Genomic DNA, 25,238 nt, shown 5'->3' on the forward strand with positions numbered 1-25,238 from the left:
GCCTATATTTTCTTTTGTAGCCATGCGAAAACTTCGGAGATACGATTCGACATTGGCAGACAAAGGTAATTTGTACAGAACTTTGAAATCGAGACGAATGCTGAACAAATAAGCCATTTTCGTAATGTATCCATATGTGCATATGCCTTTGTGGAGTGTCTCGATACGAATTAGTTAATTCACCTGTTTACGAATAACTGTATTTCAACAGTCAGAATGCAAATTGTATACATGTATATTAAGTGTTGATACGTAAGACAAGCCTTAATATGTGTCCTATTTAGCAACAATTAATGTAAGCAGTTTGGATTCTGACTATTGAGATACTCGTAGCAGGTGAATAAAATAATGTGTATTGATGAGGGGCTTCACAAAGGCATATGCAAATTTGATTACATTACAAAAATGGCCTATTTGTCCAGCATTCACTATGAATATGACGGACAAAGAAAGAGGACAAAACATACAGTTCCTCATTCTACCCTCAACAATTGCTGTGGTAGACAAAGGAACATCCCTTCACTGCTATTATGTAAAAATGTGTAGAACAGGTGAATATGCATGTGAGGAGCTTCACGGAGGCATATGCAAATTTGGTTACATTACGAAAATGGCCTATTGTTCATGAAAGTTATGTAACATTGTTCATAAATGAACCGACGGTACATTCTATGATACACAGGTGGTGGTATTATGTACAGGATGGCAAACAACAGGTATTCACAAAGCACCTCAAAACACTTTTGGCAGTGCCAGTGACTATTCTAAAATGCAACGAAGTTGTCAATTAGACGCAGAAATGTTCATCCGGAACAGATTTGAATTCAGATGCGATATACTTTAGACCAGTTCGGAGATCGCTTATGTGCAAATAACCCCAACAATAGGCTACTCGTTGATGTTTTAACATGGGATTCCTGCCACTTTGTGCTTTTTTATACTATAGAATCAGTACTGAAGTGATGGGAGATGCAACGTTAGATTTGCACGACGGAGAACGTGGACTGCCCTTTTAAGGCAATGTGACGTCACTGCCAATGCCTTAAAAGGACGTCACATTGCCTTAAAAGGGCAGTCCACGTTCTCCGTTGTGCAAATCTAAAAGTCCCTATTGATACTTTTTGTTCGCCCTCTTGATAAGAAATACCTTCACATGTCGCAACCGGTGCATAAATGAATAATGATTACTTTACTTCATGAATATGTATACAGCATTCGTCTCGATACGTTTTAAAGTTGTAAACGAATAACATTTATCTGCCCTTGTACAGCTAATATCTTCACATCCTTGTTTCACACAATTGTGCTCTTTATATCTGCGAATACATTCCTACGCTATGAAGATTACTCTCGCTCTTCTCAGAAAATACATAAAGTAAAAAAACAATGAGTACTCAAATAAGGTTGAATTGAGTTTTACTAGTAAAATACATAAACAAAACACCTAATACGTAGAAGTGATATAGATTCTCTATTCTTTTCTTTTCTTTTCTTCAAAGATAGGTATAATCTGATGATAAACATGCTATAATAACTACTTACAAACTACTTACAATGATTTGAGTTGCTGATACAAGACCGAAGTATATACAAGGTGAACTTATTGCCTTGAAAATTAATTCACAGCGAATGCGATATTTGCCGTCTAAATTTCAAGTGATGCATGCATGGGGCGGGGTTCTCACGACCATTTCGAATGGGGGGAGGGGGGCACCCTTTTGGGGAAGTAGGACCAAATTTGCTGACACACTCATGAGTCTAGATTTTTCTAACATTACTAGTAAACAAAAATCTTTACAAATAAATCATATATCAATAACGAAGATCAACAACAAAAATATAAGCATATGTAAACATAGTTTTACAATATCCCGACCTAGCTGGCCGTCAAGATTTCCAACAAAATAATTTGAGGGGGGAGGGGGGCTCAATAGCGATGCCCCTGCGGCTCGGGATTTTTTTCATTTAATGTATACATCCATATTCCTGAAAAATATAATTTGGTCTATTCTGAAAACAAATTCTAATGAAAGCACTGCCTATAATTCTCACAGTACATTGCATGTTCAAGCTTGATCGGTCATTATTGCTTTGGCCTATTGCTGATAAATATGAGGTGAAATTGGCAACTTCAAATTATAGTTTTTTTATAGACATTTACATTCATGAGTAATGACCAACAAAATATGAAATGAAAGCATATCTCACAATGAGCTTGTTCAAAAATTAGTCACAGTCTACGTTCAAAAGCAAGTGAATCAGCCAATTGCTTCGAAATCCCGAAATGACGGTCGATCACTCAGGCAACATCTTGCAGCGCCATTTTGTCACTGTTAGCTACGGTGGTTTGATCCTTGCGACAACAACAGTACCAGACACCTTTGATCTGCTTGCCTACGAAAGCAGCACACGCCAGGGCGACGATCACCGCGGTGAAGATAGACGTGCTACTGTCCGGGTCCCAGTTGTTGACGAGTACGGCCGTCGAGGCCCAGATCACGACGGGGTATACCATGAAGGCCGAGCGTAGGTGGCGCTCGAGGAGGTACATATCGACGACGAAGTAGAGGACGAGCTCGGCAGTGAGAATGGAGAGACAGATGAGGGAGGCGGTCCTTTCTTCGACGTCGGCGAAGTAGGTTAAGACCGAGCTGAAGTTGAGGAGAGTGGCGATGGTGGTCCAGGTCGCGTAGACGAGGATACCATTTGTGATGAAAAGGCTGTTCAGCCATAAATCAACCCTGGAGGAACGATTGGATGAAAGGATCATTCGTTAAGGTCATTCAGTATGGCCATTCGGTAAGATCATTCAGTAAGGTCATTTAGGTAGAATATAGCTTAGCTGTTAATCGCATTCAGTGGCGAGATTTATCCAACAGAATGGTGCTAACAGAATTTCAAATGATAAATTAAAATCTTCCATCATGAGCAGGTTTTAAATCGCTTCAATGATTTACCGAAATCTTTCGCAGTCGGGTTCCGATAATGATTTCATGCTATAGTCTTACGAGTAAGTCAAAGATCAATGAACATGTGAAGTGTCACCTATTTGTCTGATCATCAGGTAAAGTTAAAGTATTTAATGCTTATAATCATTGTATCTTGAACTTGCCCATATACGAAGCCCCCTTCAACAAAAGGCCGATTAAAAGCTGTAATAATATGCCAGTTCACGGTTGCAGTCTGAGCATGAGCAGATACAAGCAAATGTTGAAATAAACGGAGACGAAATACTGGATACGTGCTCATGAAAGTTATGTAATCATTATTCATTAATGCACAACAAGCAGTGCACTCCATGATACACAGGTGGAAGTATTCTTTAGAAAGGGGAAACACAGGCTATTTATATAGCACCTCCATCGTTGTAGGAGTGAATATTTAAAAATGTTCAAAGTGGGACCTCTTTATGTTTTGAAGATCTATGGATATTCGGGGTCATTGCAGTAATGTGCTAACCGTGAACTGGTCTATTATAATCAATATACCTTGAATTTGCTTATTCATCATTCCCTCCCAATAGCGAAAACGAAACTTGTAATAATTGTAACCAATCCGGGTAATCAGTGTATCTTGAACTTGCCCAAGAAAAGACTCCCCCAGACAAAAAGCAGGAAGGGGGAAAGGGGGGGGGGGGGGGGTAGAAAAGGGTAGCCCAAACTAACCTGTGATGTTCGCACAGCTGTTCTATATGCTTATTAACTGCCCAGAGGTTGATGGTGACACATACATAGAGGGTGAATGCAATCAGGGCGAGGACAGCGAAAGAGACTGGGAGGTACTGTCTGTCCCAGGTGAATAACCAAGCGATGTTGAGTACGAGGTTGATGGCGTAGGTAGCCAGGAAGGCAGGGAGGACGATGGAGGGGTTCAGGTACACCTGTAAAGACAAGACAAGGGATTTGTCGGTTCACGAAGTGACGGTAGTGAGGAAAATCATAACGCAAAGTGAATGCAATTTTTGTTCACTACCGTCACTTCGTGAAAACAGCGACGAATATGTATCATCTTTATTCAGCGAAATAAACAAATTTATTAACGAAGGAAGTACAACATTCACATTTTCAAGCCCTATATATTTCCCCAATGTGTTTAAGTTACATTTTAATGTTTAAAAAAAGAAGAACAATGGAGCTTTTATAGTGTAGGAACTGACGTATTTCGCAAATTAAAGTCGACCATTCAAAACCTAGAAATAGCCTAGAAAGGCAGCCCAAATAGAAAGATGACACCGAAACCTCATTTTCATTAGACATGGACCAAAATTTAAAAAAATAAAAAATATTATATAATTATCACCATTTTGTACAGTATTTAGAATCAGGTAGAGCAAAGCGAGTGAAGCAAGTGGAGCGTAAATTCGCGTGGGGTCCAGGGGCAAAGCCCCGGCGGGGGTCAAGAAGGGGTTAAAGAAGCGGAGCCCCATGAAGCCCAGGAGTTTTAGGCATTAAATAACGATCAAATGAGCATCCAGGGGCCCGGCTTAGGGCCCTTGGTGGGGTCCAGAGGGCAGAGCCCTCGGAAGCTCAGGTAAAAATCATGCCATTTCGGCAACATTTGTAAATCACTGGTATCGAATTAGAAATAATCCACGTTTGAATATGTGTTGCCCCCCCCCCATCAGTACGCCAGTGACATAGGCTATGGTGGATGAGGAGATGAGGAACTGACTAAATCTCAGATCACGACTACGCTATTGTAAGTCATAGTTATTATCTGAGTACCAACGAAATAGGAGGAAAGGATGGGGGGGGGGGGCGGTTCACTACTTTTCTAATATAACCATGCTTATGTCACATTTTTGTGTGTCTTTGAGTTAAACATTTAATCTTGCCAAACTGGCCTTCGAGACACAGATAACATTCCGGATGATTTTTATTTCAATTAATTAATTTGATATCATGTATAATGGTGTTGAGATTACCCACTCACCTTGCCAAACTTGTTGGTCCTGAAGATGTTGATGATGACGTAGATGATCCAGATTGCTTGCCAGATGTAGATGAGACCCCAGATGCTAAAGGCCCAGCCAGCTGGGGTGATAGAGACATAGTACTTGTCCGAGATGTCCCCCGTCGAATTCCGGAACCAACCTGTAAGGATCGAGAAAAGACATACATACATACATACATATTGGTATTTATTTAGCGCCTTTACATGAACATGCTCAAGGCGTTTTACATTTTAAAATACAAACATAATAGTTATATACTCTCCAAGTGCATTACACTCTAAAAAAATTACAATTACAAAGAAAAAAAATGAGTTTTTTAAAATGTCTCTTAAATGATGCGACAGTGCGTATTGGGATTAGTGGGATTGGAAAATGAAGTTATGCGTTCGACGCCGAAATGATAGTCCTTCTTTCCCCGATGTGGAACCTTCATGAAATCAGAGAAGTGGTCTTGGTACTGCATGGAGGTTCCCAAGCGATAGTTTTTCTTAGATAAGCCATTATGGCCCACAGTTTTCCGGTGTAGACCCCCTATTGGTGTAAGCTTATTCCCCGGCGCCCCTTTAACCTTCTGTAAGAAGTGCCCCTTTTTACATAGGAAAATTGCCCCTTCGACTTTGACAAGTACCCTATTAATTTTTAAAAGTGCCCCTTCCCCTTTCCACTTCTGATAAGCGCCCCTTTTATTTTGACACGTACCCCTTTTCCTTTGACAAGTTCCAATTTTCTTTGCAATAAGTGTTCATTTTCCATTCTCATAAGTGCCTTTTTAAAATCTCTAGTAAGGTCCCCTTTTCAGGTACGAGAACCGCTCCCTTTCACTTTTGATAACCGCCCCCTTCAGCGCCCTATTCAAAATATGATAGGTGCCCCTTTTCCTGTTTCCTTTGTAAAAGTGCCCTTCCCTTTTAATAACTACCCCTTTTTAACTTGGATAAGCGCACCTTATATTTTCACATGTGCCCCCTTTACTTTTTAATAAGTTCCCCTTTTCCTTATGATAAGTGCCCCCATCTAAAAAGAGCCCCTTTTCCTTCTAATAAATGCACCTTTTCATCTATAAAAATAGTTCCTTTTCATTCTCATATGTGCCCCTTTTTATTTTTACACGTCCCCCTTTTCCTTCCTATAAATGCTCCTTTTCCTTCTTATAAGTGCCCCTTCCCCTTCTCATATTTCCCCTTCTCATAGTTACCCCTTTTCATCTTTCCTAAGTGCCCCGTTAAGAGCCACTCCCCCCTTTTCATAAAAGCCCCCTTTCACCTCCGTTAAATGCCCCTATTAAAATCTGATCGGTGCCCTTTCCTTTCAACAAATGCACATTTCCCTTTATCATTAGTGCCCTTTTTCATTCTCATAAGTGCCTCTTTCCATGTATGGTCAGTGCCCCTTTTCATGAATGCCCCCTTTCACTTCTTATAAATTACCCTATCAAAATCTGATGGGTGCCTCTTTTCCGTCGACAAATGCCCATTTCCCATTCTCATAAAATCCTTTTTCATCCCTGGTGCGTGCCTCTTTTTTAGGTGTAAGAATTAAGTGCCCCATTTTCACCTTTGATAATTAGCCTTTGCACTTTGACACGTGCTCCTTTTCTTTTCTTATAAGTGTCTTAACCCTTTCGATAAGTGTCTCCTTTTCTCTCATCATTAAACGTGCCCCTAATTTCAAGCGACTAAGAGCAATTTCCCCAAAACTTATCAAAGGTCTTTTCAGTCTTCCATTATGAGAATGTGCTTATAACCCCTTGGGTTTGTCCTCTTTATAAGATGTAATTTTTCGCACTGCGACCTCACAAATTTTCGCGCTTGCTTTGCGCGCTCGCATATGAATTTTTAAGATAATCCCAACAAACTGCAAAGTATGATGCTTAAGCAATTATGTAATTTGATGTATAAAAAGAAACAAGTATTGAAATCATCCCTGATAATGTAATCACAATATAGGGGTATAAACTATGTCGACAATTAACGTAAAAATTATATCACCAGAAATGATATTAGGAAATAATTTATCAATTGTTATTGATAACGTGCATTATCTTTTTGTTTTTGTTATGTTTGATTATTCAATATAAATGTCAGCATTTCACATTCTCTCAGCCCCCCCCTCCTCTCTTCTATTTTTTTCTTTTTCTTTACACCTAATACCATTTTCCCCTATATACATATAACTTTCTTCTTTCTTTTTTTTTTTTTTTTTTTTTTCTCTGTTTTGTTGTTTTTCTCGTTCCAGTTTGCTTTTTTCCTCTTGATCCCTTTGTATATATTTTCATCCTCTCCTTTTCACATTTCAAGCTATCCCTTTTGTAAATATTTCCCCCATATTTAATCATGTGTAGTTTTTGATAACTTTGAAACATTTTTAAAAGTGAAACATTAATGGATTATGTTATATGGGGACCTTGCTCTTACAAGCCCAGCTTTTCTAAGGTCTCCACTTTCTTTCATTTGGATTATATATCGACTTAAAATTGCACTTAAATTGTTTTTTTCTTATGCTGTTTTTTGTTCTATTATTATATGTAAAAATGTTGTGAAAGAAAGAAATAAAATGAACCTTGAACCTTGAACCTTAAACCAATGTCTAACAAATTGTATATTTTCGCTTTGAGATTTCTCTTTGAAGGTGCCATTTTTTCTTCCAGAAAGTGCCCTTTTTGTTGGTGCCCCCCTCCCACTTTGAAAGTCGCTCCGCCGCCTTTGCATGTATACATGCAATATATACAAATTCATTCTTCTCACTTGATGACGTCACTGCATTGCGATCTTGAAGGCAGTCCCCATCATGGCTTAAAAAGGGTGTACTGTGTTTAATTAATTAAATAATTACGTAACGTTTGTTTAACCATGGTATGTATGCCCTTTAATCTTTATAAGCCATCGAGACTGCCTTCGAGATCGCAATGCAGTGACTATATGACAAGTAAACATAATTGATACCGAGGAAGGCCGGCCGGGCGGCGAAATTTTTATAGCGACCGGGCGAGGTAGATGTATAAGCAAATACAAAAACCGCTATCTCTGCCTTCTCGTTCAGTATTACTTCTTATATTGATTTATGCGTTATCATATTTGGGTTTAGGATTTACTCTTCTTCAAATAACGAAGAAACCTGAAACAAAGAGGATTAATTTAGCGCTTAATTGTAACCATATCAATTGATAAAGCAGTCACCTAGCGACACTGACATTATTTTATAATAGTCATCATATGGTCATGAATTTCCAGTTTCCAATCACATTTCTAACTTCTTTTGCCTATGATCTCTCCGGAAGTAAATTTTATATATATATATATATATATAAAAGGAAGAAGAAGGAAACAAGAAAAAAGGAGAACAAAATTAAAGAGAAATAGGAGAAAAATAAAAAGGGAACAAAATAAAAAAAGGAACAAAAATCGACGATTTTAAGCTCGCAGGAAATTAAAAATTGGATGACTTTGTTGTGTTTGCGAGGAAAACGCGAAGGAACTATCCCTCATCCAAACTGGAACAGCCCCTCTATAGATAAAAATCATTTGCCCTCAACTCACCTGTAGGGTCACTAGGTAAGGACGCGAGCGTATTGACGACGACGACGCCGATGAAATCTAACAGGACGAAGAAGGCCAGGAAGATATAGACGGGATCACTCGTTTTCGACATCGTGACTGGCTGCGACTTTCTCGACCTCGGCAACTAACTACAAAAACGAAATACCACAGAGGTTAGAATAACATTGATGATACTCTTATAATCGTAATACATGTAGCATATAATATAGATATATTGACCGCTTTGAGAGGCATAGCGGTTTTTAAAGCGTCAAAGAGACGTTAAATCCTGCCATGACCCAGATGCAGGCAGCGGCGGGCGGATGCCACGTCCCCGAGAGCCAGTATAGAAACAGCCATGCCTCGAATATTAAAGCAGTCCATATATCTTTTATAAACCGAATTTACACAAAAATCTAAAAAGAATTCGGTAATTCTACGGATTCTGCCCAAAGTAGAAATAAAAGCCTGGAAAGAGAAATTACAAAGCTAATCAATGTACTGTGGGGGAGCTATAGATGGAGGCTGGTAAAGTGCTCCAATGGTGAGGGCTTTCCTTCCACTAAGAGGGAGTTTAAAGGTAAAGACCAGTATTGGAAACGCCCCAATTTCAAAAAATGAAATGGAAGCTCTCATTACCAATCATGTGAAAGAATATGTTTTGACTAATACATGATGATAAAAAATTTGCCGGGAAACCGCCTACTAGTTCATATATTTGGTAAATTTGTTTCTCTCATGGTCTGTGAGAGATATAGGGTAGTCCCATATACATCTTTCTGTGTATAGTGCTTGTGACTTTACGAAGAATGGGCCAAATTTCTTATCATTTTGATGATTCCAGAACCTTGTAGATGCTAGATGCTAGATGATCAACCTTTTCTGATCGATTCCACAACGTTTCTTTCACAATGCAATTGCATGACCATAACTGGTCTTTACCTTTAACGAATTATCTGCCTCACATTCAGGACTAGCCAAGTGCTCATTTTTTTAAAATGAAATCCTTCTTGAGGGCTATCAAAAAACCTCTGTAACCGTCCCTACGATCTTTACGAAAGACCTTCAGTTGTAGCTAGCTGGAAACAGTTCTGAGCTTTCGTATCATTGGTGTGGTGTGAGATGTTTAAAGGGACTTAGTAAGGAATTCTAATTTGAAAAACAGGCAGATGTTCACACAAGTGGAATCATTATGAATAACTTCCTCGAAATATTGTTAGCTAAATTAAGTCATACTCCTTTTCATGTTTATTATTTTTTGGGCCTGCAATTCTAACACTCCGGTTTTTAAATTTTAATTGAACAATATCTCAGCAATTACTCACTTGCAAATTATCACTAATTGACATTAGGATTTATTCAATAATCGCATATCACACAACTAAAACAAAACAATCACATAACCATAAATCGACTTTAATGTATTTAATTCAATTGAATTGAACGATATCTCAGCAGACAAAATCACTCACCTTTCAATTCAGATATCCGACAAAAGATTGAGAGGATGTTTTACAACCAGCAGACGACACTGTAATGACGCCGTAACAAAAATGCTGTTCTCGTACTCTGTACAATGGTCATCAACGCACCCCGCAGCTTGACGAGCGAAGGTCAAAGAGAGAATCACAAAAGGTGACGCGCTCAACCACGAAGCGACGATGAACTTGTTTCGTAAGCCCAAAATTCTACGTAGGCAGGTACAAAATGGGGCAAAGTTTGCCATGTCTCCTGTTTAAAGGTACTATGTCCCATTTGCAGGCCCCCAAAATGAAAACGTTAAATTCCAACGGCATTTGAAAGATGATACTAATTTAGAACTTCCCTCGAAACGAAAGGGCTTGAAAATCGCTTTTAGTGGGAAAATAACGAGCATTAGTTGTCAAATCGACCCTAGTGATTGCAATCATTTTAGTAATAGTCTGATTTTCAGACCTTTGTACCGAATGGTCGTACGTTTTGAGCTGCTCAAAGATTCGATCATTTTAATTTTGGCCATTACACTTTATTTATGTACAAATGCTCATGTACCTTTACAGCTCTTTTTGAAATTTGTTATTACCAAAGAAGAAAAAAAAAAAGAAGTTAGTTTTGCAGTCACTCAATAATATTTGACAGTGAAGCCCGCCCCCCACTCAGTGTTATTTAGGGAACGCATATGCGTGTTCCAAGCGACCCCCCCCCCCCTTTCAGCAAAAGTCCGGTGTGTAAAGTCAATACGGGTCGACCTTTTTCTTTTGTTATACGAGCCTTTTTCAGCACCCCCTTTTCAGCAAAAGTCCGATGTGTAAAGTCAATACGGGTCGACCTTTTCTTTTGTTACGAAAGGACATTTTGGTAACACGCATGGGGTCCGTCCGTTCTCGGGGGGGGGGGGCGGGCAGTGAAGTCTAGAAAGTAAACGGGTTTCCTTGCATAATTCGTCTTTGTTTTCACGAAGTGACGGTAGTGAGGAAAATCGTAACGCAAAGTCAATGCAATTTTTTTTCACTACCGTCACTTCGTGAAAACAGCGACGAATTTTACTAATAGGACACTGCTAACGTTATCATTTCACAGATGTCACAAACGTGACATATTCATAATTCCTGCAAAGTTCTACAGAATTTGATGTTGGCTGCAAATAGACATTGTCCCTTTAACGCGACAGGAAAGAAAATACACAGAGCCTCGTTTAACCGAGGGGTTTACGTAACGAAGTAATGACTGTGGTAATTTGAATTGTTTGATCACAAATACCATGGAGATTGTTGGGTCGGTGCAAATACACTGGTTCAGTTAAAACTCATCTATCAATGCCGTAGGCTATATACCGATGTTCATTATTTTATTGGCCTGCAATTCTAACACCATTCAATTCATAAGTACGATTTGGTTCATAATTGAAAAGATGAATTTGAAAATCGCATCAGCGCCCTAAGGTAACACTCCCCTCACCCCCAAATAAAGTGAAAGATTATACTCTGTTGTAAAACACCTTTTTCATTTTTAAAGAAAAGAGCGAGAGAGTTATACATGCATGAAGATTACCTTTGAAGAAAAGTTATATTCTAGAGAAAAGGAATATGACTTAGCAAACAACATCTCGTGAAAGTTATTCATAATGATTCCATTTGTGGAACATCTGCCTGTATTCCAGAGGAGAAGTATGATATCGCAATTAGTATTTACGGACATAGACAGTCACTGGTGTTTATTTTGACTATGATACAAAAAACTTGGTTGGGGTAAGCGTAACTTTAAACTAGTTAGTTGTGCGCTAGTTTCTCTTTTAGCTCAATTTGTTTTATTCTTCTAGAATATAACCTATGTATAGCTCTACTCCGTGGAAATCGAAATCTTAACCGGCCGCTAATTTGGGTGTTATTATGAAAGCGAAGTAAAATATCAAATTGAAATTAATTTTTTTGGTTACAATTATTGGTTATGGTAAAACTATTTCCATGGAACACTTTAGTGTTGCTCAGTTGTATCCTTTCCGAATTTTTCTGTTAATTTAAAATCTCTGATAACTGTATAAAACCCTCTCCAAGGGATTTGTAAAAGCGCGTCTCATCTAATTTCGATTTTTCTGGTTTTGTTTTTGTTATTTTTCTCTTACCTTTGTATCACAAACGAAGCTAACAAATGTGAACAATGATTATTCAAATGACTCACATGTACAAGCGAATCATTGCGACTGCACACATAAGCAAATATAAAACGTGTTTAAAGGCCAAGGCCAAAAATAACTTACTTTCAATAGAAGCAAAAAAAAAAGATAGAGCAATATCGGATAACTAATAAGTTTGTTATGAATTTTTGAAAAAAATATGTAAAATTATGGAACAATGAAAATCACAAGACGAATTCGAAACTCACTCATGAGTCTGTGACGCCATGTCCTCACTATCTTTATATTGATACAATATTTTCCCCCATTTCCCCCCTAAGAATCTTATTTCTTCACAGCAGCCAAGTTAGATTGATAGTAATATGTTTTTGTGTGGATGCACTAACATAGAGGAAAAAATTCAATTAAATCATGACAAATTTGAATTTTTATAGACTATTTAGATAAAAATCAATAACTATAAACTACTTAAGCACACACCTCCCGCACATAACCAAAGAGAGGCCAACATAGTAAGTGTGCCCAACAGATTAAAAAGGTGGGATCGACGCTTTATAGTTTTCTTTGCCTTCTACGCGTATCACACAAAACATAAACCCTTCGAATTCCTATATGAATTGACGCTGTGCTAAATAATTCTTTTCATAACACACTAAGAAACATGATACCAACCTTTTGTAATACCCGAATAGTTATTACGTCTGACGTCTGTTCACCCTGTTCAAATTTCTAATCGCCAGCCTATGGAAATACTACTCAGTTTATAAAATGACGGAGTCCTCGATTGTTGGGTGTTGGAGCATAGTCCTCTATTCCTACACGCACTGCTCTACTGTGTTTTTCTTTTGCCTATGAATGCTCATACTTCCGAACAAGTACATGTGTGTATTTTTTCTTTATTCCTATTCTTTTCTTTTTTGAGTAATCCACACAAATAAAAGCTCGGCTTTTTAGCGGATTTCTTTTTTCCTTTAAAATTCGATTTAATCTTTGGTTTTATCATGATTATATATTTTGTGTCCTAAAACGCTTTCATTTTTTATTTCAAAATCGACATTTAATATTGTATAATGACAAGTAAGTTTCATGTTCTATGTTATATTGCAAATATCATTTGATATTGATTTTATGTCAGCTTTTTTGCTGCATGTTTTGATCGAAATTTTTGATTGAATTAAATGGAACTGTAATACAATACAAGATCGAGTAAATTCTTTAAATGTGCAGCAGATAATGCACGTAGATAATTTTGTTGACAATGGCTTAAAGTGACCTACAGTATGTCAGTGGCGAAGCTACAGGAGCACGTCCCCCTCCCCCTTCAATTTTTGTTTAATGATGAAGAATTTATAAGAAAGGGAGAGGGGAGAAATGAGGAGAAAATAAGACACTCTCCTGCACATTTCTACTAAATCGGTATAATGTTAGTTTGCATTTCAACGAATGAGACCACCTACGCCCCTTCCACTCCTTATGATGCCAGAACCCCCTCATTGGCTGGATCCACGCCACTGAGTTACGTAACAGCCAGACATGACCCAATTCATCAATAGCTTTAAGATCCTTATTTCAATGACTCAACGACAGATTTTGCAAAAAATAAAATAAATAAATAAAGGGGCACTGCATGGTTACATTGTGTGTGTGGTGTGTGTATGCGTGTGTGTGTGTGTGTGGGGGGGGGGGGGTCACCTAATAACGATGTGGATGAAAGGTGAATATCCCAATGTCATTTTTTTTTGTATTTTCGCGTGATAGGTTTCCCTTTGTAGGTACCCCTTTCTTTTCATGAACGTGCCCCTTTTTTGTTGGTGCCCCCCTTCGGAAGATGCTACGCCACCCCTGGAAGTAGTAGTAGTAGTTAATGTAGTACATGTAGTAGTAGTAGTAGTAGTAGTAGAAGTAGTAATAGCAGTAGAAGTAGTAGTAGTAGAAGTAGTAGTAGAAGTAGTAGTATTAGAAGTAGTATAGTAGCAGTAGTAGTAGCAGTAGTCGCAGTAGTATTTGTAGTATATCACATGTAGTAAATGCAAAATGTGATTTACTAATCTGTTCCATCTGATGATTCATAAAGTATTTGCCATCATTCGTTCAAGCAACTTTTGAACCGAGTTCAATTTTCAATCGATATAATTAATTTTCCACATCACAAGCGATGCAATAACCTACAGTATTTATGTATGCTATGAGCACTCCAATGCATGATGACACAATGGAGATAAAACCTGCTAACCTAATATTTTTTTCCTTCTTTCATCAATTCCATGTGTTATGGTTCGATGACTGCTCACTTTTGTTGTGGAAGTTACGTATAGGATGTCAATTTTACGAGCTTATGCAACTCCGACAGAGTCCAAAGTCCGAAATAGCAGTGGTGATGAAACAAATAATTGCTTGTGATGGTTTGCGATCAAGCAAAATAATGTTTGGTTTGTAGTTTCATAACTTTCGTAATGTAAAATAAAGGCAGTTTGATTTTCCATAGGTGAAATATAGGTCAAGTGCATGTTACAAAACCACAGAAATTTCTAAAGGCAGAGATATATTATTCAACATTTGTGAGATATTTTATTTGTACAGTATAATAAAGATAGTTTAAAAGTTAATGATAGTGTTACGAAACCTAAAAAAACAGGTTTTATCATTAACATTAAGGCCATATTTTGTATATAATCTATTCATACTACAGATTTGAAGAGTCATAATGCCAAATAATATGAATGGAAAAAAAATCAAAGTTTTTATTGTCCGTTCTTGTTATTTCTTTGTTTGTTTTCGTTTAGCTTTATTTTTGTTTTGTTTTTATATTTTGCCATGGTAGGATGTAAGTTACGAGAATAAAAAACATCAAAATTAAACACTAAATAATAAGCCAATAAATAAAACAAAATAAATACATTTGACTAAAAAAAGGTTTATACTTGAACAAACTTTTTGTGAGATTGAGACTATTTCTTTGCTCATTCTATAAGATGAATAATGAATAGAAGGGAATAAAAAGAAACACATGCAACGGACAGATAACTAAATCGAATTTACAGTACTGCGTCAAGATGAACTGGTCATCATTGATACAGTTGTAGATCTATCAAGTCAACATGACATTTTATGAGTGAGAGATTGAGATGAGGTGAGTAAATTACGATAAATTTTGATAAAAGTTTATGCTAAGGAAGGCTTCAGTCGACGAGTCCGATAATTTCTGTCTCGATAGTATATTGGAAAAATGTCTGAGGGTTCACGAGACTGATCGACGACCCACGATTAATTTATATTTACATCATATTTTGTGTTATATAAATGTATGTTTGAATAAACTCTCTCTTTCTTTATTTATTCATTTCATTCTCTCTTTCTTATTCTCTCCCTTCGTCTTTTTTCTTCTTCCTTTAAAGCATTCTTTCTTCTCTCCATCCACCTCTCTCTCTCTCTCTCTCTCTCTCCCTCTCTCCTTCTGGACCTCAGTCTAGAGAACATCGCCATTATTATTTCTATGAATAGAGCAATCCATCTGTATTCTTTTATGACAATAATGTGTTTATGACTTATGTCCATGCATATAATGTCGTTTTATACGGAAAACAAAACCAAACCAAACCAAACCAAACCAGACCAGACCAAACATCGTCTGCAGGCACAAACTATACCAGACAAGAATTTAGCCTAAAGAGACAATTACATGTCTAAAGTCAGTCTCATGTGTGTCTCCGGTTGTCAATTGTTTGTTTCTTGCAAAACATTGTTTTAACCGATCACCATCCTGGTTAGACTCTCTCTCTCTCTCTCTCTCTCTCTCTCTCTCTCTCTCTCATTGTCTCCTTGTCTCTCTCTCTCTCTATCTCTCTCTCTCTCTCTCATTGTCTCCACGTCTCTCTCTATATAGAGGGGGTAAATGCACTAGTCTCAAAATACACCACTGATGTAGAATGGAGGACGACAGCGAGAAGAACGGGAAGATATATTGTTATCCAGACCATCGGTTTCATCAATCCTTGTATAAAGTCCGGGTGGCGGGCGGTACGTGTCACTTCATGACTTTTTGTATACATGACAATGATTACAATTCGCGTAAAATGGGGCAACTTTCGTAGTTATCCGCGGATTTGGAAAAGAAAGTGTTTTTGAAAGAGCATCAAGAACAACAAAAATCAGAAGAAACGTTCACATTTTCGCAAACATATAAATGCGTTTATGTTTTGTGAAAACAAGGTACTGTTTGTGAGTTTGTAGTCGATAAGCAAACAATAGGGTTACATGTATAGCCCATAATAATATTGCACCGGTTTTTTAATATAAAAAAGGGGTCATATTTTGTGGGAAGTGTTCTTGAAAGTATGCCAAATCGGGGGTTATTTCTGATCTTGTGTTACACCCATCGAGATTCAATATAAAGTGTCACCACAGGAAGAGACCTATAAGCTATAAGCCTAGGACTCAAGGTGGCAGCATTGCAAATACTGGAACAGACACAATAGCCACCCCGCCGATCAAACAGTGTGCCGAAAAAACCTAACCCAAACCGAGTTTCGTCTAATTTAATTACAACATGCAACATGATCCAATCTGTTTTCTCACCTCTCGTCAGTCCATGTTACCTGCTTGAACTTCTAATCATTCCCGATATGATAATACATAAAGCGAGGAACCAGGGCCTGGAAACGGTTGTGTACGTGTGGTCCCGTACATGCACCACTTGCCGTAGCACGTTTCCCGTCAAAACTCGCAGCGGCTTCCCGCCAATTTCAATCCTCTGCATAATCAACCCCCACTTCGCGAACAGCGGTGCGAAGTCGCGGATGACGAACCTAAATAATGATGTCTACATCATTTTCAAAATCTTACCAGACAGTTATCCGTCTGTCTCCACTGGCGCATTTGAAGGAGGAGTATGGGGCAGGGGGATTTGTCCCTCTTGAAAGATCAATCAAGGACTCAAGAGAATGTCATGTTATAAAGTGCTAATTGTGAATCATTAAATTAACGATTGTACACGGAAACAAATGAAATCTAGACAAATTCTCAAAATACTTTCTTTCATTGCCAAAAGTAAATAATTTCGTGGCACCCTCATATACATCGAGGGTCCCCTCAAAGAAGTTTCTGCATATGGATCGCAGGACTCTTTGAGGTTTTGCCCCTCCCGACGCCTACGTCTGGATACACCATTGTGTCTGTCAGTGGCATGAACTTGAAAACAGACACCGAGTTTGGTTGCGGAATGAATTTCAAACAATTGTAAAAGACAAACGCATCCTAGAGAAATTAGGATGGTTAACTCAGTCGGAAAATCATGCCGAGAAGTGAACTTGTCACAGGCCTATTGGGAGTAACAAAATGTAGGTCCAAGTTTAAATGATCTTCATGTGTGGATAACATGTATCTTGTGAAGGTGGAGGTGCCCAATGTCTTGTTTCATAAAATTGGTGATTGGGCTAAGAAGTTGCCAGAAAGTATCCTATGGTTACGTAATAAGCTTTTTACCAAGAGAAATCATTATCATACTTACAATGTTCTCTTTCAATACCATAAATGGAAAAAAATTGCCTTCAGATAAAAAAACAAACAAATGTTGGCAGAATAAAGATTGACGGTGTCCAGAACTTAAAGTGTTGTTGGGGTATTTCTGTTTATTTGATGTTCTTTGTACTTATACTAATTATTTGCACTTTCTAACCCTTTCCGAATAAAATTAAAGATATGTAACTTTCAAAATATTCTGATCGAGAGAAATAATCAAGAAGAAAAACTGATATCAATCTTCCCTTTTCACCTTAATTTTTCTTTACAACCAAATGATCAACATAAATATCTTGGCTTAATAATTATACGAATCGTGATCAAAATAATTTCAGAACATGTACCGTAATCAAATACTTAATAATTGATTCACAAGCTCATTCCTCAAATGAAGATATTTGTTTAAATACGGCAAACAGCTGACAAGATGAAAACAATAGATCCATATAAACGCAATTTATCAACTTTATGACACCCTGTCCTAAAAGGTTTGTGAAAAGGTCAACGAATTTTCACATCAGGCTATCAGACAGAACATTGTGTGAATAACATAGCAAAGTACAATAGGCATAGAAATACAAAGAGTAATTGATGGCCTTTCATCATAGCTGTTACAATAATTATATGGTTCGAGTTTCTGTTATCGAACCTTTCCAGTTCCTTTTGACGGTGAAAGGAATTTGTGTTTCTTTATCTAGGACGCCCCCACAGCCCAGTTGCTTTATAATCTCATAAACAATTTTCAAGTAAATGCTATTTTGTGACCGTTTCAAATACATGTAGACATAAAGTTATGACCACTTACGGTTAATCAGCGACAGGTAATAGCACAAATTAGATATCTTGCGGTATAAAACATGACATTTTAAGAATGATAATTTATAAAAACAAACAGCTGCTTAAATATCAAAAGGCATGGAAAATATAAACCTAATTGTAGTGATAAACTTAGCGATGAATATCACTAGCCCAAGCTTAAAATGTCAGAAGTCATTGACCCGGGTCAACAAAGATAATAACTTTTTATCTGCTTTGTTCGACTAATAGAACAGACACTGAACCGCCATTGTCGACGTTTGACACATGTATAACATGTTTGTAAAATGCCCAAATATTGTGGCACTTTAGTATTTCAATCTAAAAAAGAAACATTGCAAACATAAACCAAATATACAATTTGCTGGATGCCTATTTACACTAACTTGTTGACAACATTAATGGTACTAATGTTCTTAAAGCTAAAAACAAACAAAGCAACACGCATTTGTGTAAAGTCATAGGTCTATATTCGTGAATGATGGAAGAAATGAGATGAAATTACAATGCCATTACAACTACGAAATGGGGGGGGGGGGGGGGGGGGGGCTGGTAGCCCCTTCTCTCTCTCCAGTTGGAAACTTACGATATCTATTCAGTTGTTGCAGCAATAATGACAGTGTAAGTTCTGGAATAGTCATGATAACATTTGAACCAAGTTGTGTCAACATCATGAATACATGTATTCTTTTTTCCCGAAAATATTAAAATATAATGAAATACTATACATAGAATAAAAGGAAACTTGTTTTTACCCCAAATCTAAACCTTATTAATTTCCATGCAACAAAATGCAAAATCGGTTGTGACATAATAAGGGTCTGTTGCACAATATTGGAGTTGTTGTATGCATAAAGTCAAATATAAACTATATTAATGGATGATTGAGGGGAGGGTGCACAACAAGCCCATGCCCCTTCCCCACTTGAAACCAATTTAAATCGGTCGCCCTTTAGACTGCACAACAGAAACATTACCCGTTAATTGTGCAACTTTGCCAAAACGTGCATCCGCCCTTTTGCAAAATCCTGCATTAAGTGCCTCGGCCCCCCTCCTCTGACACAATAGAATCGACGAACAGTAAACCATACCTCCTTACGAATTGTACCTCAGTCATGCCGAAGATAGAAACACCAGACCGACAACAGATTGAACAGAATTAATAAATTACCCATAAGGACAAATAATTGGTTGGTTTGGATTCGGTTTGTGGATGTGACACAGGTATGAGTCAGGAAACATGCGACTTGCATACGTGAAATGTGGTGAGCAGATGCCCCTGGGCCCGGGTAGGTTAGCTACTTCAAGGGCAGTATATGCCAAGGGTAGGTCGCTTTGAAATCAACCGATTCAGTCATTAAAATGTCCTATGACGATGAAATTTTTATTTTTCGTTTTGGGACATTAGGTCACAATGTGTTCATAAAAGTGGAAACTTTTTTTTTCCTTAAAGGTATTACAAAGTTTTGGTATGGGGTCATGAATTAGGTTCAAATGAACATATTGGAAGCATATGTGATTCTACAATATTATGTGATCGTTGTCGTGGCTGAAATCAAGTCCAAAGTGATGAAATTGTAAATATTAAACTCTTTATGTCGTATAGCGCCCTCTCAAGGTCAAGATATTAATTTAGCTATAAAACAATGTTATTTGACTAAAATCGACCGATTTGCCATTGCCGTTTGGAATATATATATCACAACTACATATTCTGAGATTTTCATGGTCGCAGCTACCATCGTATGGCCATAGACGCTATTTGAAATTTATCAAAATTTACCGGGAGCACCGGTAAATTTTTATATCCAATTTTTCCCGAAAGCAGAAGTGTTTTAGAGGCTATTTTTTTAGTGCTTATAAAACATCCATAGGGGCATCCAAATATATCAAATTTGTAAAGAATCACTATCCAGCCAATTTTCAAAATTTACCAAAACTTTGCAATACCTTTAATAAAATGTCTTGTATTGTCTACAATTTCATATGAAATTAATCAGATGAAACGAGAATACGATAGAATTTGCAGAATTCATCATCAAGTTTATATCAAAGAGACATGCGCAATATATTACACAGTCCAATGATGACGGTGAAAAACCGCATTACAATAAATTATGCTTATATAAGTGAATAATCAGCTCCCCCTTCCCTTCCCCTTCCCCTTCCCGTTAGACATGTCTGATGATAAATCAAAATCGAAATTACTTGGTTAATGTTTGAATTAAAAAAATATCGCAAATGTTAAAATAAAGAGCTAAAAATACAATACGTAAAGTGAGAGATTTTTCTAACGATGCCTTGAGTATTTAAAACTGTTTATGAACTAATTACAAATTATAGTAAAACAAAATAATTTAGATTGTTATTAATTATTTTCATTTCACAATGTATTTTTTGCCACACATATTGAATTCTAACTCAGCCTATGTTCAATAAACAAGCCCTCTAACTATCAAAAGCATTTTTGGTTTTAGCATTCAATATAAATTTCAAGACAATATTCAAGAATGAAAAATAACATAATTTAAATCAAAACTAAACATCATACAGTCAGTACTAAAGTCTCATCGACGATAAATAATCGAATTAAGAAAATTATTTCTTGATTTATAAATAGTGTGGCAAGAGCATTAAATGGAAAAGCAAAGAAGCATAAAATTATAACAGAGTATATCATCATAAACAAGGTCAATTCATCATAAACAGATTTCAATTCTGTCAACATTCTTAAAGTAGATCCAAATAGACAACAATCAATAAATCAATAAATAATTTTCATCTCTCCAGAGTCGTCAAAAATACTGTTTCAATTAGGTTGATAATATTCCCCATTATTAAGCACGTATTAGCTGCAACTGCATATACATTGAGTTGTGATAACGTAAGGCACTTTAAGCCATTTGCAATGTTTGCCACTGGACGAGCCACCGGTCGACTTCGTCTGCGATTCTTCGTTGGTGATCGTCGACGTCTGGCGACCACGACAATGCCATCGTAAGAGTCTGATGTTGGTACTGTCACCCGGTACGCAGCTCATTCCCGCCGGCCACGAGCACGGCTTCTTGAGGCACGTTCCGTGTTTCACCCACGACGGCCAGAAGAGAGGTCCCACGTAGACCCACTCGTAGTGGACGATGCAGTTCGCCTTCCACATCAACCACGACTCCAACGACGCGACCTCCTGATCGGACAAGTTAACCATCGACGAGTCCCGCGAGAGATTCAGCGAGATCAGCTGCCGACGTAACCAGGTATTGCGAAGATTGGGCGGATCGACGACCTCGTTTCCTAATGCCGATTCCGGTTCCGTGATGGACATCCATCGTTCGTCGAGAGCGTTGCCCATCTTTCTGCGAAGCTTGCTCTCGAGGAGATCTCGAGTGTCGGGTCGAGCGTAATCGCGAGGGTCTTCGAGCAGGGGTAGTGGCATGACGCGGTCACTCGGCCTCAGCACCGGGCGTGGTCGTGTCAAGAGCGCTACACTGCTCCTGGTCGTCGATCTCTTTGCGCCCTCAATGATTCCGACAAGGATAAACATCACAACCACTCGCATCCACATCGTTGATTACCACCAAATTTCGTCGTAAGATAGACGAGATAAGGAATACTCGATTGGGGGTACAAACAGATATCAGCCGCAACGTCGAGTAAACACAAATGGAACATTAAACGATTTCAAATTCATATTTATCCTTGTCATCCGGATATATGCGATTAGGTGCACGGAAAAAGCTCCGCAGGTAAAAGAAGAAGAAAACATTGTAGACGAATGTCTCATCGTCTAAGAATTCCATTCTGTGAGCTCAAGACGAGCGATGAAAACAGACCCCGCTGCAAAATTATGTTCGACTAAAATTAGTGGGCCATTTAGCGCAGCACCTACGTATGGCTGAAAGGTGACGTCTTTCACGCAGTGAGCCAGTTTATCAGCGACCGCGAGTAAACCAACGACGAAAATAATCACAATTACTGCCATGACCAACAATCTAATGAAGGACGAAATTAAATATTATGCTGATATGACGCCGCAGGTATGCAGCATTTATATTGAGACGTCATGATTTCGGAAGACGACGCACCAAGAACGTACGAACGATCGCGCGTGCATTTTGACATTTGGTTCTGCTTGCTTTATTATGGTGCCCTACTTTTTGTAAGATAGTTACTATTGCTGAAATTCGTATAAGACGATGCATTATCAACCGCACGCAGTGGCGTATATAGTCATTTGGGATTACATGCCCCCCATTTCCATTCGAGTGGCAAAAAGGGAGAGGGGAGGGGCAGACAGAAAAAAAACAGGGAAGGGGAGATGAAATTTGAAAAATATTACGTACCAAATCGAGCTCCCTTCCCCCTCCGCCGCCTCTCACTATCACCACCGTCGTTGTAATAATCACATTGTCTTTAACATCATTATCCCCAATCATAATATGTTATCAATCCCTGTGGGTGAATTATTCTTTTCGAAAACTCTCTCTCTCTCTCTCTGTCTGTCTGCCCCCTCTCTCTACACTCTGTCTGTCTGCCCCCCTTCTCTCTCTGTCTATGACTTAAATCGCATAGAGTTGTCCTATAAGAATCACATAAACATTTTAGGGGGAATCAAAAGTTGTAGGCCAAGCTTGTGGGTTCTGACACTGCAGTAATGACAAATCATTAATCTAAACAAGCCACTGTGGGCTGAAACAAAGACGTGTTGAAGCGAATGAAGACACTTTCAAAAATTATAATGTGATTTGCAATGTACAACAATGTAATGTTCTTGAAATTACCTTTTCTCTTAAAGTCTTTCTCATCAATTCTGTTTTCATACGAGTTGTCAAATTCCAATTTCCTTTATCGTGCACATAATTCATTAATATCTTCAAATTTGTCTCAGTTTGAGGTTTGAAATCTGATTACCACTTTAAATGCAAGCACATTTCACTCTCACTCTTCAAAGCCATCTTCGTCGTTTTATATTCTTCATTCCTTACAAGCATCTTTCTATGTAGGGTCTAACTTGTTTCACATTAAGTCAATAACCTAGTTTAACCCGGCACATCCCACCATCACACGAGGGGACCTCATGGGGCGGTAGCCGGCTGGGCACGGCGCCTTGCCGGACGGGAAGCCTCCCCGTGAGCGTCTGAGCACATGACTCCTTCGTCAAAATCACAGACATTTAAATGATTATGTTTATCTTCTTGCAGCTCATCTTTATCGTTAACTTGATATTTGAGACATGATCATGATTCTTCATTTGTCTTTATTACGATTTGTTTAATGCAATGTGATGAGAGCACAATAGTCCGATTTGTTCGTGCTCCAAAATTGTTTTCCTAGACACCCACCCTGATCCTCTTCAATTATGTCTTCATTCACCCATTCCTTATAATAATAATAATACCAACTCTTATATTCTGTATTCGTTTAAATAAGTCGCTCTGAAGAAAAAAGAAAAAAGAAATCCTTTTACATATGTTTTCGTTCAAGTAAGCATCAACCTTCGGTATCTCACTTTTAGAAGGGGAACGGAAAACATGTGAAAAAGATGTCATAGAAGAAGGTAATCCTGTAGGGAGGAAATACGAGCATCGAAGAAGAAAAACACGCGCACAAACTCGCACACGCACATCCACATGTTATCACATTGTTCACGGGGGCACACGTTTCCAAAAATATCTGACAATCCAAAGCAAAACCAAAAGTACTCTAATTTGACCGAAGCGAGGAGAGAGAGAGGGGGGGGGGGTGGTGTTCCCACCGGTTACACCATAGCTAGCTGTACTAGACTAGCTATGGATCGCATGTGTATACACGGAAGAAAAAAAAAATCAGGTACGTGTAAAAGTATGAAATGTGGTTTGGTTAAAGCGGGGGTCCCTCCCCCTGGAAAAGTCTCTGCTTTTGTCTTATGAGTCTTAGCAATCTCAGGATCTTAGCTACTAGTACTAAAAAATGTATTTATGTAATTAGACTATAAAATATACAATTAATCACCACATCGTTTTCGACTTGACGAGATGTCGAGAAGTGGGATGTCATCTCCAGTAGCGATCGAGCGAGGAGAATAATACTCGGTTCTTATATAGCGCTTATTAGAATCACTAAGCGCTTCCAAACTTGGAAATTACTATTGCCCCGGCTTTAAGCTGTGCTACCATTGCGACGGTCTAGCATTTCAAAGATTTAATTCTTACCAGGTACCCAAGGACCAAAGAATAATTCATTATTAATTATTTTAAGCGGGGAATATTGGGTAGAAAATTAATGCAAGAACGCCAAAGTCCCACAAACGCCCATAAAGCCCTAAAGCCCCCCCCCCGGAAACATGTTCGGCAACATTACCTTGTTTAACCAATAGTGTAACTAGCTTTAATCTTTTATCTTTCATTGTACTTTATCTTCGTCGTTTAAATTTCATTACTGTACACCTGATTTGCAGTTTTTAGTTCTATTTCTTCGTTATATTTATTAAACTATGAACCTTCATATCGTATATCTACCACTCTTTGTGGGATACCTACTCCATCATTGTTGCAATAAACCTGTAAATAATTAATTCTCACAATATATAAAACTAAAATCAAATCGCAATTTTATATCAACGAATGAAAATTGTAAATCGCATGTAAATATAAAGAAAACTTGTTTAGTTTTCAATATATTTGAATGGGTTATCAATGTACTTTTATGCCATATACATTTTATTTACTCCGTAAATTGAACAACTTTAGCTATTAGCTGCATGTTCGATGTTTTTTGTTGTTTGAATCTCAATAAACCAAACCAGACCAATTCAATACAATACAAT

The 25,238-nt window shown here is 37.9% G+C and overlaps 2 protein-coding genes across 2 annotated transcripts; both read right to left on the bottom strand.

Moving 5' to 3' along the window:
• Positions 1-1,399: 1,399 nt before the first annotated feature.
• On the bottom strand, positions 1,400-10,058 carry LOC578983. Its single transcript, XM_779118.4, has 5 exons — positions 9,963-10,058; positions 8,491-8,639; positions 4,933-5,093; positions 3,666-3,880; positions 1,400-2,741 (listed from the first exon to the last, which is right to left on the bottom strand). Exons 2-5 carry the CDS (start codon positions 8,600-8,602, stop codon positions 2,300-2,302), a joined length of 930 nt encoding a protein of 309 aa, XP_784211.2. The 5' UTR covers positions 8,603-8,639; positions 9,963-10,058; the 3' UTR covers positions 1,400-2,299.
• Positions 10,059-21,284: 11,226 nt separating this feature from the next.
• On the bottom strand, positions 21,285-21,998 carry LOC578853 (noggin-1-like). Its single transcript, XM_778997.3, has one exon. It carries the CDS (start codon positions 21,996-21,998, stop codon positions 21,285-21,287), a length of 714 nt encoding a protein of 237 aa, XP_784090.3.
• Positions 21,999-25,238: the final 3,240 nt, after the last annotated feature.

The sequence above is a fragment of the Strongylocentrotus purpuratus genome, unplaced genomic scaffold, assembly GCF_000002235.5.
Source record: "Strongylocentrotus purpuratus isolate Spur 01 unplaced genomic scaffold, Spur_5.0 spur5_scaffold_14, whole genome shotgun sequence".
Classification (NCBI taxonomy): Eukaryota; Metazoa; Echinodermata; class Echinoidea; order Camarodonta; family Strongylocentrotidae; genus Strongylocentrotus; species Strongylocentrotus purpuratus.